This window comes from Aspergillus pseudonomiae (genome assembly GCF_009193645.1).
Source record: "Aspergillus pseudonomiae strain CBS 119388 unplaced genomic scaffold BDV37scaffold_14, whole genome shotgun sequence".
NCBI classification, from domain to species: Eukaryota; Fungi; Ascomycota; class Eurotiomycetes; order Eurotiales; family Aspergillaceae; genus Aspergillus; species Aspergillus pseudonomiae.
In genome coordinates, this window is record NW_022476006.1 from 449,083 (window position 1) to 460,504 (window position 11,422).

At 50.6% G+C, this 11,422-nt stretch overlaps 5 protein-coding genes across 5 annotated transcripts; 2 read left to right on the forward strand and 3 right to left on the reverse strand.

Moving 5' to 3' along the window:
- Positions 1–73: 73 nt before the first annotated feature.
- Positions 74–3,385, reverse strand: BDV37DRAFT_269647 (PCI-domain-containing protein; the record flags this gene model as incomplete). The annotated part of the gene is made up of 7 exons (XM_032084403.1): positions 74–595; positions 645–1,543; positions 1,609–1,711; positions 1,790–1,813; positions 1,921–1,924; positions 2,057–3,059; positions 3,118–3,385. 7 exons carry the CDS (start codon positions 3,383–3,385, stop codon positions 74–76), a joined length of 2,823 nt encoding a protein of 940 aa, XP_031944264.1.
- A 294-nt stretch (positions 3,386–3,679) lies between these two features.
- BDV37DRAFT_47203 (rRNA-processing protein SOF1) lies at positions 3,680–5,238 on the forward strand. The gene is made up of 3 exons (XM_032090720.1): positions 3,680–3,719; positions 3,775–4,757; positions 4,810–5,238. The coding sequence occupies exons 1-3, from the start codon at positions 3,717–3,719 to the stop codon at positions 5,168–5,170; spliced, it is 1,347 nt and encodes a 448-aa protein (XP_031944265.1). The 5' UTR covers positions 3,680–3,716; the 3' UTR covers positions 5,171–5,238.
- BDV37DRAFT_47219 (uncharacterized protein) lies at positions 5,065–6,591 on the reverse strand. The gene is made up of 2 exons (XM_032090721.1): positions 6,056–6,591; positions 5,065–5,923 (listed from the first exon to the last, which is right to left on the reverse strand). The coding sequence occupies exons 1-2, from the start codon at positions 6,554–6,556 to the stop codon at positions 5,306–5,308; spliced, it is 1,119 nt and encodes a 372-aa protein (XP_031944266.1). The 5' UTR covers positions 6,557–6,591; the 3' UTR covers positions 5,065–5,305.
- Positions 6,592–7,511: 920 nt separating this feature from the next.
- BDV37DRAFT_242232 (uncharacterized protein) lies at positions 7,512–8,473 on the reverse strand. Its single transcript, XM_032081289.1, has 3 exons — positions 8,217–8,473; positions 7,841–8,163; positions 7,512–7,775 (listed from the first exon to the last, which is right to left on the reverse strand). The coding sequence occupies exons 1-3, from the start codon at positions 8,410–8,412 to the stop codon at positions 7,656–7,658; spliced, it is 639 nt and encodes a 212-aa protein (XP_031944267.1). The 5' UTR covers positions 8,413–8,473; the 3' UTR covers positions 7,512–7,655.
- Positions 8,474–9,940, forward strand: BDV37DRAFT_242233 (Zn(II)2Cys6 transcription factor domain-containing protein). Its single transcript, XM_032081290.1, has one exon. It carries the CDS (start codon positions 8,714–8,716, stop codon positions 9,809–9,811), a length of 1,098 nt encoding a protein of 365 aa, XP_031944268.1. The 5' UTR covers positions 8,474–8,713; the 3' UTR covers positions 9,812–9,940.
- The last annotated feature ends 1,482 nt before the right edge of the window (positions 9,941–11,422 follow it).

Sequence of the window (11,422 nt, forward strand, 5' to 3'; positions counted from 1 at the left end):
CTCCCAACCAAACACCGCATGAGCGCCCCAGCCAAAATCCGAAGATAGCTAAATAAACACGACCAGTACACAATCACCGCAGCATGGCCTCCGGCTTCGCGAGCATGTACCGCACCGCTTCGCGGGCCACCGGCGAGTCCCAAGCGCCATCGGCGCCTCCGCGGCGGAACTCGGGTCCCGTGGCATCTTCGCCGCCACCGCGCGTCGCCTCGCCCAGGATGGTCTCGAGGTCCCTGCGCTGCGAGTTGACCCAGCGGCGAAGGAACGTGGCGGGGTCTTTGCTCAGCGCCGTGTAGAAGGAGTGTTTGGCACGCGAGTGTGTCAGTGCCTGGACGATGAGAGACACCTGGTCGTCCAGAGTGGAAATCTGTCGCAGCCCGGCGGTGTACTGTGGGTTCTGGGTCAGAGCAAGCATCTTAGCGCGGAGCGGGTCTTCCACGGCCACTTGGATGTCGTAGACGGTGGGGGTGGGGTCTTTGTGGAAATCTTCATCGACACGAATGGTGTATGGAAGCTTGATCGGGTCAAGGGGACTGGTGTGAGGGCCGATGCTCTCTGGGATCTGTGGGAAGAACATCTGGTCTCGGCCGAAGATCTGTAGACGTTAGTATCATCCCATTCGATGAGGAAAAGTTGAAACATACAGATCGCAAACGATGATCACAACGGACCAAACGCTTCTCCTCGTCTTCCTGTAGACCCATCGCGCGAATATAATCCCAAATCCCAAGCACGATTCCACTGCGCGTTTCCTCCTCGACATCGAGCACCTCCGCCAGCTCCTTGCTCAGCTTATACCGCTCGGGAGTCTCATCTCTGACAAGGCTCACGGTAACATTCAAGTTCTCCTGGGAAGCTCGAGAGAACTGCAGAGAGTCAAAATCGGCAGTCGGGGGCAGCGTTACAGTATTAGCCGGAAGCTGGGGCTTAGTCCAGTTAACAGTCTTAATCTCCTCCGGGTTCGCGGTTGAAGATTTGTCGAAGTCGACCGTGACCGTTTTGAAAAAGTGCGAAAAGCGCTGCTTTGACCGCTTCGGGGCGTTCTTCTTGGTCTCCTTCCCGTCGTGATCCATGGCGTCTCCATTCGCCTGCGTCTCGTTGCCCTCGTTGTCGCTATCCTCGGGGGCCGTAGGATCGGTATCATCATCCAGCAGTCGTCCCTCGATGCGCACCTTGTAACGCCCCGAGCCGGGGTTAGTCGCTGACCCGTTCTGGCCAGTCGCACCTTGCCACGGTTGGTTCTCGACTGTGTTCGTAATCCAAATGCGCATCGTCCGGTACTTTTTGACGGTCTTGCTGATCGAATCCTGAATGTCCAGCCTCTTTCGGACGATGGCGGCGTCCAGTCTCTTCTCTAAATCGCGCAGGTCCTTGTACTGCTGTACGCCTTCCCCGATCACCACATCTTCGATGCCGTCGGGGATGTTCTTGTCGGTGGGCTTGCGGGTCCGGCGAAGAGCAGCATCATTGGGGTGTGGCATGTTGCGCTGGGCGGGGATGTACTGAGCGGGAACGGGGTGCTGTGGCATGGGTACGGCCATTGCTGGGCCAGCTGTGTGAGACGATATTAGGAGCGGTAGTTATACGAGATCAAGGGGTGGAGACTACCTGGTCCTTGGGGTCCGCGACGAGGCGTGGCAGGAGACCGTTGGGCGGCCTGCGGGAACCCACGCCCGTACGTGGGCGGCATTGGGGCATTCATGACTAGTGGCTAGCTAAGCAGAGCAAAGCGAATCCACAAGGGTCCTAGTCGGGTTTGAAGGAGTTCTGGGACGATGTAACAAAGAACTCTCTGATGGTACTGAAGATGTCTCTTGGGGTTCTGAAAGTCGCGATTCTTTTGCCGCGATCGCGCTTTACCCGTTTAGGCGATGCCCCGGAACACCAAAAGCATCGACATCATTGGCATGTCTTCACTACTAAACTACGATCTGACCTTCGTCATAAGGGAAATTTACGTGTATTCGTGACTCCACCGTCTATCTTGCACCGGCTTTATGTCTGTAATGCTATATCATTTCCCAAACATAACTCAAAAACCAGCGGGAGCGTTTACTCCAGCTGGGATGCCTGATTAGTGTACAACTCTTCCACCACGTTGCTCAACTTCTCGATAGTCTCCAGAGCAGCGTCATATGCCTGATCGCGCTCCGTCTCGTCGAATACAATCAAGCACCCAGAGCCTTGATCTAACACACCGATGATTACCTTATCCAGGATCATCTGCGAGAGCTTCCGCTCCACCTGCGGGGTGTCGAGCCCTACCATCTTGGCGATATGGTCCAGCTCAACCCGGCTGAAGGGCTCAATGACCTTAATCAGATTCTGCTCCAACATGGCATCATACAGTCGGCGGAGGTGATTCCGAATAAATACATCGCTGCCCAGCTCGAAGCGGTAGTCCGAGAGAGCCTTTTCATATTCTTCAAGGGATCGGTTGGCGTGAGCGCGGGCCACTGCCTTCATGGCCTCGAGACGCGGGCTAGCATACTTCTGGGCCTGCTTGGACCCGAGCAAATGCGTCACATCATCACCCAGGTTCAGCATAATCTTACAAAGCAACATGTATTGGAGAGCGGCTGTGGCTTTGTCGCTTTCGTCGAGCGAGCTGTATCCCTCCAAAGCTTCAATGAAATAAGAGAAGGCGGTGGTAAAGTCCTTGTCCTCCGCGTGGAGCATACCACTTTGCATATCCAAGCCGGCTTGCAGATTCGGAGGGGTGTAGACGGAAGCGGCTGATGTGCGAGAAGCTGTCAAGGCAGCGCGGCCCTTGGCCTGGTTGCCCAAAGCATGATACACCCGAGACTCTAACAGCTGCACCTCGACCAGCATAAGTTTATCATCCAATCGCTTCAGCTCGCGTAGGAGGGAGTTGATCAGGTTAAGGGCATCATAGTAGGATTGCTTCTGCATGTAAATGGCCACAAGACGGGTCTGAAGGTTCTGTCGAAGGAAGGATCTCCGCTCTGCGATAGCCCAGTCGATGCAGGATTTGATGACGGCGGTTTGAATATCGAGTGTATTAGGGATCTCACTGAACAGGTCCAGTAGCTGGCGGACTGTATGGGGTCAGTTCATTGGGACCGGTGAGTGATGCGTTGCTGCCAACCAGCTTACCAAGCTTTGCTGTCTTAGCTTTCGCGAATGATGAGAAAGAGTCGCGGCTAGTCTTAATGAGCTCAGCGATCTCATTCGGCTTCTTCTCATCCCGATAAAGCTCTCCCAATCCGACCAAAGCACTTTCATAATCACGCGACGAAGCTTCCGTCGACCCTGGTCCTTGAGAAAGGATGTCCTTGTAGATGGTCTCGGCCTTGGAAGCGTCCTTCTTCGCTAAAGCCCGAGCTTCCTCTATCCGCTGGGCGGTTGTCGAGGAGGGCGCCATGATTGAACGTCTTTTAATGTGGAAAGCAACGGTAGGGTTGAGTTTGGTTATAGAGATAGCTAAATGGCGCGAGAGACCCAAGGAAGCAGGAGAGGTATAACGGGTTCAAGGTGGAGGGGATGTGAGATGTCTTGCTGATGAGGATAAGTCACCAGAGGTATCGTCACTGTTGGAGACCGTCCAAGCTACAGCCGCCCCTCACCGCCCGCGGGTTGGCGAACCAACCAGAACCACTATTACCCGCCAAAAAAAAGTATCTGGATTTTTTATGTCCGCCGCCAAAACATTTTCTTCTTTTCCCCGTTTTGTTGTATAACACAGTAAGAGCGTCATGGTAAGTGCAAATTTCTACATATTTCAGGCGAAAATAATACTTATTCTACTGCTAGAAAATCAAAGCTCTTTCTCGCTCCACTGCCTCGCAGCAGGCTCCGGGATCAGCTGTCGTTCGACAGCCCCGAAACCTTGACCCGGCGCAACATCCATTCGAACGGGCTCGAGAATATACCCGAGCTCTCAATGCCACCAAGCTAGAACGTCTTTTCGCCGCGCCTTTCTTGGCTCAGATTGGTGATGGCCACGTGGACGGTGTATACTCGATGGCCAAAGATCCAGGCTCGTTGGAACGTTTCGCCAGTGGCAGTGGTGATGGAGTGGTCAAGGTCTGGGATCTAACGACCCAGGGCGAGGTCTGGAACACACAAGCCCATGAGAACATTGTCAAGGACGTGTGCTGGACTCCGGATCGGAAGTTGCTTTCTTGCGCGGCCGACAAGACCGTCAAGCTGTTTGATCCGTACAACTCGACGTCCGATGCTCCACCTCTCGCGACTTATTTGGGCCAGGGTGCTTTCACCAGTCTGTCCCACCATAGACATCTCCCATCCTTTGCTGCGTCGTCATCGTCTCAGATCCAAATCTACGATCTCTCTCGGCCTTCGTCTACGGCCTCCCAGACCCTCAACTGGCCTACCAGCATCGACACCATCACATCAATTGCCTTCAACCAGACGGAGACGTCGATCTTGGCATCGACCGGTATCGACCGCTCTATCATCATGTATGATCTCCGAACTTCGTCCCCGCTCCACAAGCTTGTCCTACGACTGGCGTCGAACGCTATCACGTGGAACCCCATGGAAGCATTCAACTTCGCGGTTGCCAACGAAGATCACAACGCCTACATATTCGATATGAGGAAGATGGATCGTGCATTGAACGTGCTGAAGGATCACGTGGCGGCGGTCATGGATGTTGAATTCAGTCCGACAGGTGAAGAGTTGGTGACGGCTTCATATGACAGGACGATCCGTGTATGGAACAGAACCGAGGGTCGCTCGCGCGATATTTACCACACGAAGAGAATGCAACGGTACGTATATGTGGCTCACACCGAAGCAAACAATGTTGCTAACAGGATACAGTGTCTTCTCCGTTAAGTTCACACCCGACAATAAATACATTCTGTCCGGGTCGGATGACGGCAATATTCGACTCTGGCGTGCCAATGCCTCCGATCGCAGCGGTATCAAGAGCGCCCGTCAACGGGCCAAGCTAGAGTATGATCAGGCCTTGATCCAAAGATACTCACACATGCCCCAGATCAGAAGAATCAAGCGCCAGCGTCACGTGCCAATGCCTATCAAGAAGGCCGGCGAGATCAAGAGAGAGGAGCTCAATGCGATCAAGAGACGCCAAGAGAACATCCGGAAGCACACCAGGAAGGACAAACTGAAACCAAGACAGAGCGAGCGCCAGAAGATGATCTTGACCTCGGAGCAGTAGGCACCGCGCTTTCTCTGGGGATGGAGATATACCATATCCGGTCATCTGTGGGATTGGTTCGGAAGACAACTTATATACATCGTGCAGACTTTTTATTTCCATGGACGTCTGCGTTCAACCCGGCGGCACGTTACCTCATTCCGTTTTCGCTGCTTTTGGTTCATCATGCGATTTCTGGGTTGTTGTTGGCGCTACCGCATGGTCGACTCCGCTCAAGAACCGGGCAAGACGCTGTAAGCCTGCAGGCAACACCGCATACCAGTTCACCATCGTGGCGTACGCGGGCAGTCGGATGACACCCCCTCTTCCTTCCTCTATCGCAGAAACGATTTCCCGAGCAACATGGACCGGTTCGAGAACGGGGGCGATGAACTTGTTTGGTGTCTTGACCGATGCAAATAATGGTGTCGCTACTTGCCCCGGCTCAACCAAGATCATTTTCACCTTCTCATCATCTCCCGACACACGAAGCTCCGCCTCTAACGTCCGATGGAGTGCACTCAGGCCGGCCTTGCTGGTCGAGTAATCCGCCAGGCCCGCCGGACACAACTGGCCCAAGACCGAACTGACATTCACGATCGTACCGCCATTCGGAGCAGCCAGCATGCGAGGCAGGAACGTCTGGCAGGTATGGAACACCGCGAACAAGTTGGTCTGGATGGTTTTCTGGAACGCCTCGGCGGAGAGCGACAAAAGCGGCAGACCGTTGATGCGCGCCGCAGCACAGTTAATAAGAACTGTAGGGGTACCTAACTGTCGGGGAATCAGCATTTTGTAAATAGGAACGAATACCACAATTCCAGTAACCCTCTACTCGAGACATGCACCAAGTAGATAAAAGCAAATCCAAGCAGAAGAAGAAGAAAAAGTAGAAGGGAAACCAACCTCCTTCTCAATCCTCACAAGCACACCCTTCAACGCCTCCCTGCTCCCAACATCACAAGTATAATACTCCACGCCCTCACAGAGCTCGACCTCCCTCTCATCCTTCAAATCCAAAACCGCCACACCAACGCCCCTCATCGCATAGATCTCCGCAATCAACAACCCCAACCCACTCGCCCCCCCAGTAATAACAACCACCTCCTCACCCAACTCCACCGTCCTCGGCAACCCATACGCAACTCGCGCATTCACCACCCCAGCAATCGCAACCAGCGTCACCAAAACCGCATACCCAGTTGCGATAATAAACGCCAGGTCAGTGACCGGTGTAACCTGGGCGCGCAGACTGAGCACCAGAATCCAGGCCGGCCAGGGGTGTAGGATTGTGCGACGTAGGACGCTGAGGACGAGGTCGAGCGTTAGTGCGGAGTGCCATTTCGGGGTTTGCGATGCGGTGGTGCGCGGGGCGGCGGTCGTGAGGATGCGTTTGGTTGGGGGCATTTTGGGTATATGGGGTTTGGTTTGTTGAAATGTTTATTGGGGTTTGGGGGGCATTGTTGGTGTTTTGTTTGTCCTGGTAGTGGGTGGGTTTGGGTCTGTTGATAAAGAAGTGACCTAGGTTGTTTGTGTCTGGAGATAAAGTGTTGGATGGATGGCGCTATACCGTTTGGGGTAGATTCAGGTACCGCGAGGTTGGATCGCAACAACGCTTACTGCCATAGATAGAAGGGATAGGAGGTTTGAAAAGGGATTACTTGGGTTGTGGGTATTTGGGCTATTCTTTTAGTTGAGTTTTCTACCTAGAATTTGACTTTCTCGAGGTTAGGATCAGACAATTGCTGTCTATATATATCTATATCATCTCACGTCAATAGACACACAGACATTGCCATTGTCCACAGCTTACAAGTCCCATTAGACCACTATTTTAACCTTTTAGGATACACAATTTGTTACCCTATATTTTACAAAGTCGCACTACGTGTTACTATTATACAAGTGCTCCAAAGTGATACTGTGATAGCAAGGGCCCACTGCGCATGCTGTGAAACCCACCACATATCTGCGGTGCACAAGGACCTCAGATTTAGACCTACGACCTCTTATATTTGCAATAACTATTCCCAATGTTTCAGACTAAGTCTTGCGTTTCATTCATTGGCTCTAGACCCATGTTGTGTAGTACTAAATATCGCCATGTCTTCCCCTTGCTGACAGGGCACAGGAGCTTCCAGGCTCTGGCTTATATGTCTGATTCGCCCTAATCTAATTTTTGATTAGATTACTTGGGGTTATAACTGTGTAATAAGTATATAGCTATATATATAATGTGTTATTTCATAGATATCTATTATTTGACAACTGTCTCTCTGATACTTCTATTACTTGAATATAGTATTGTTCTATACTACTCCAGAGTCCCAGAAACAGGGCTCTATTACACTGTAGTATTATATCGCAGACTAGAAACATAGTATTTGATTGTAGGTTATTGTAGATACTGCCAAACATGAGCAAAACAAGAGTGAAGATATGATATATAGAAAGATGATTAAGATGCTGCCGATATATAGACTACTTCCACTTCATCAAGTATACTTCACAGCGGTGGTAGTTCCATTGCAGCGATATCGACGGTAATACGATTGACATCTCCCAGGGACTGTAGTATGTTGAGCGCTTCTGTGTACTCGGAGTCTTGGATTGCCTGAGACCGAGTCTGTTCAATGTAAGCAAAGTGCTCTGGTGCAGTAGATCAAAGGAATAAACATAGCTCGGTCTTACCTCTGTGTCATGCCATCCTATAATACCGGCAACGACATCATTCTCAAGATTGGAACTTGGTCCGTACGTGATGGAAGCCTTCCCACTAAGAAAGCGAGAGATCCGTTCCCATGCCTGTGTTGATATCTCGACGTTCTCAGGGGTCGAGATACTCAAGCGAATGATCTCAACAACGGAGGCCGAAGCTGCCTTTCTCGGGCTGATGTTGGTTTCAAAGAGTTGTAGCATCGGCGGCCCATTCACCAGATGCTTGATTGAAGTAGCAAAGCTGCCGAATTGGTCGGACTTGATGAAGGCATGGAAGCATTCCGCTTTAACCCACTCTATAGCCAAATCAATCCAAAACCTTTCCAGATGGTAAGCCAAGCACACTCACCGAATAGAAGAAACTCTCTGTGAGCATTTCTCACATCTTTTCCGTTTTCAGTGAGGAGAAAGCCGCGATAGGCATTAAGCAAGCCAGGATTAGGGTGTGTCAATCTTTTACTGATTATGGGCCAGTCTTGCTCGATTTCTCTGAGCGAGTCTGGATCAGTCTTGATCGCTGGGAAAATGAGTTCAGTGATGGCCATTGTAGTGGAAGAGATGTTTCTTGTTGGAATGTACCAAGGATCCTTCAGACTCAGGGCAACAACGCCTTTTATGTACGTTCATCACACCCCATACGTCACGACAAAATCCCATGTTGCCTGCGGACTTGACTAATACAATCCATGATCCCATAAGCCTGCGGATTGAAGCACCCAATACCAATGGGCAGCCCTGCGGACTTCACAGTGGGGGCAGCGGACTTTGCTGCGGAGTTTGGTCCTCAGCCGCGATTTTATGCGTCATAGTTCCTGTCAACCTCACAATTAACCAAGACTCGAAGAAATGCCCCGCACATTACCTTCTAATCGTTCTCGGCAGAAGTCCTGCATCGCATGCGCTGTAGGGAAGCGGCGCTGCGACCGCCAAACTCCGCAGTGCTCACGGTGTCTCGCCCGAGGGCTGGAATGCATCTACATCAGAGAACAGCAAAGACGGCAGTCTCCCAGACTTCTACCGTCGTCATCATCACCACCCTTAGTGGATGATATTCCTGCAGCCCTTCTGTCAGATGACTTCACTTTATTCACTGACACGGACTTGATGGCCTCGTGGCTTACGTCTAGCCCTCCTTTACTCGCTGTCCCAACATTGCTCCCAGCTGGCTATTTCCCAGAGACCTCAGCTATCGACAAATGGTCCACGAAGCAGCTTCTACAAAGCATCAAGAGCTATCCACGGGCGTTTGCTCGCTCCCGGAAAGCTCCATTCATCCACCATCGCTTATACGACGTATACCTCCCCGAAGCAATCCAAGATGCCTTCACCGTGTCCGTGTCCTATTATAACAGAACACCAGAAACAGAAGAGACGATATTCCGTATCCTGGAAGCCAAAACGGCCAATCTCTTGAACCAGCATCACCCAGAGAATACCCTCGAAGAGTTTCTCGCGGCAGTACAGGCCTTACTGATATTCCACATCATCCAGCTTTTCGACGGCGACATCCGCCAGCGCTCTCTAGCGGAACAGAATATGGATACGCTGCGAGCCTGGACCATGCGGTTGCAAGTTCGTGCCAGCGAACTAGGCCCCGCACCTACATGGAGGGAATGGATCCTTGCGGAGAGTGTTCGCAGAACTGTTATCGTTTCTATACTGATTGAAGGGCTGTACTCCGTACTGAAGGTGGGGCATTGTACGACTGTTCGTGCATTGAGTGTCCTGCCCTTCACTTCTGGGGCTGCTCTGTGGGATGTGGCTACGGATGCTTCGTGGCTGGCCCAGTCGCATCGCTTGGGCTCCGACACAGTGCTTTATGGAGACTTTGCAAGGGCTTTTGAGAACGGGCGGGTCTTGAGGAAGTTGGATGCGTTTGAGAAAACATTGCTTGCTCCTTGTTTGGGAGAGAGGTATAGAGAAATATTGAACCTGGAGGATTGATGATGTGACACATTATCCTCGCAATTGCAAATAGCCTCACAACTCTTTCAAAACAACTAAATCCTATATTTGATACTAATGCTCAACGATAATAATGATTCGATTTGGGCTATGTCGCTGGTGATAAGCCCTCCCCAGTCATAGTGCTACGTGTTCTATCTCAAAGATTATCTAGATCCCATAGGCATATGTCATTAGGATTTCTCCCAGGTGGTACCTGACCCACTGGTTCAAAGGCCTGGCGCTGCCAGGTGAGTGTTTGAGCGGGGGCTCCAATATCGTCTGGAATAGAGACCACTGAATACCCGCTTTCTAAGCAATACAGCTATCAGAAGGATTTATAATAATTAACCAATACTTACTAGACAAACAGGGGGTATCCCAGGACGATGTAGTTCGAGAAAGCCAGCCACCTGGTTATTCTTGCGGATGTTCCATTTAACCAGAAGTACCGCATTTACATGAGGTGCTCCCCAATTGATCCATAGGTCCTTGTCTTACAGGAGTTTTGGCCATGACTCGGTATAGCCTACTTCTACTGTAATCATAGGCATAGGTGCTCCTGTTAAGACAATCGCAGCATCGGGTCCTTTGTACATGTTGTTCCATGGTACTGGAAAGTTATCATAACCTATATCTGTCATCAGTATATCTCAGTCATAGAGAGTATCGACTTTCGTACGCCTGGGCCCGTAAACTGAAATACCCCGCGGCTCAGTAAAAGTAAAGAAGCTGTTATCTAAGCTGCAGGTTCTGACTTCATCTCCAACCCAGTCGTGCACAGCTTCATGGGCGGCGGATGGCATGTTTATCGACAATATTTGAACGATAGGGTCAAATGAGATAGGCTATACTCTTCCTCTCCACATTTCCGTCTTCACATAGGCTTCTTGCCACCAGGTGGCCCGTTTCGGGGGACATAACACCAAGTTCAAAGTAGGAAGGTCCGTTTGTATCTAGTATCCTCTTCTTTAAAGTATAAAATAACTTCTGGGCAGTGGCGAGTGGTTTAAGAGATTTGGGGGCAATAGAAGAGACACTCTCCATTGTAGAGAGCTCGCTGGACGGACTTCCCAGAGACATGATAAAGTAGATGAATAAAAGTAGAAAGTAGAGAATAAAGAAGACAAGGTAAGTGATCAAGTTTAGTAAGACTGTGAATTTAATAGGTGAAGGTTCCATTGGAATAACCATATCTAGTACTAGTGGTAGGTCTACGATATAATGACCTAAGTTTCCAGAACCAGAACCCTAAGAGACGTCAACCAGATTACCGTCTGCAATAATAACACCACCTATATGAAGTATAATGTATATCATCATGGGGCGCTTCAGCGAAAACCAGTTACAAGGCCAACACGGCCGAAGACTCTTGTCTCCGAACATTCTGTTCCGAGACTGAGATTTAGAGATGTTCTGATATAATACAAAGCAACAAAAAAACCAAACCTACCCTATAAAAACTCTCCTTGCAGATCGCTAAGCAAGTCCCTGGGAGTGACAGGTTCTGATGTACGTAAATGATGTGAGGACTGCTTCTTTTCTTCTTGAGGGCGAGTTCTTTCCAGTTGTAGTTTCCAATGCTGACCATGGCGAAGATCGTACCTTCCT

Bases quoted from the DNA above. Each gene is read 5' to 3' on its own strand.
- BDV37DRAFT_47203 (XM_032090720.1), top strand. The intron at 4,758-4,809 runs GTACGTATATGT...AACAGGATACAG, and splicing joins CACACGAAGAGAATGCAACG to TGTCTTCTCCGTTAAGTTCA.
- BDV37DRAFT_47219 (XM_032090721.1), bottom strand. From the start codon at position 6,556: ATGCCCCCAACCAAACGCATCCTCACGACCGCCGCCCCGCGCACCACC. The intron at 5,924-6,055 runs GTTGGTTTCCCT...ATTCCCCGACAG, and splicing joins TTGTGAGGATTGAGAAGGAG to TTAGGTACCCCTACAGTTCT.
- BDV37DRAFT_242232 (XM_032081289.1), bottom strand. From the start codon at position 8,412: ATGGCCATCACTGAACTCATTTTCCCAGCGATCAAGACTGATCCAGAC. The intron at 8,164-8,216 runs GTGAGTGTGCTT...ATTTGGCTATAG, and splicing joins CAGAGAGTTTCTTCTATTCG to AGTGGGTTAAAGCGGAATGC. The intron at 7,776-7,840 runs GTAAGACCGAGC...TACATTGAACAG, and splicing joins TAGGATGGCATGACACAGAG to ACTCGGTCTCAGGCAATCCA.
- BDV37DRAFT_242233 (XM_032081290.1), top strand. From the start codon at position 8,714: ATGCCCCGCACATTACCTTCTAATCGTTCTCGGCAGAAGTCCTGCATC.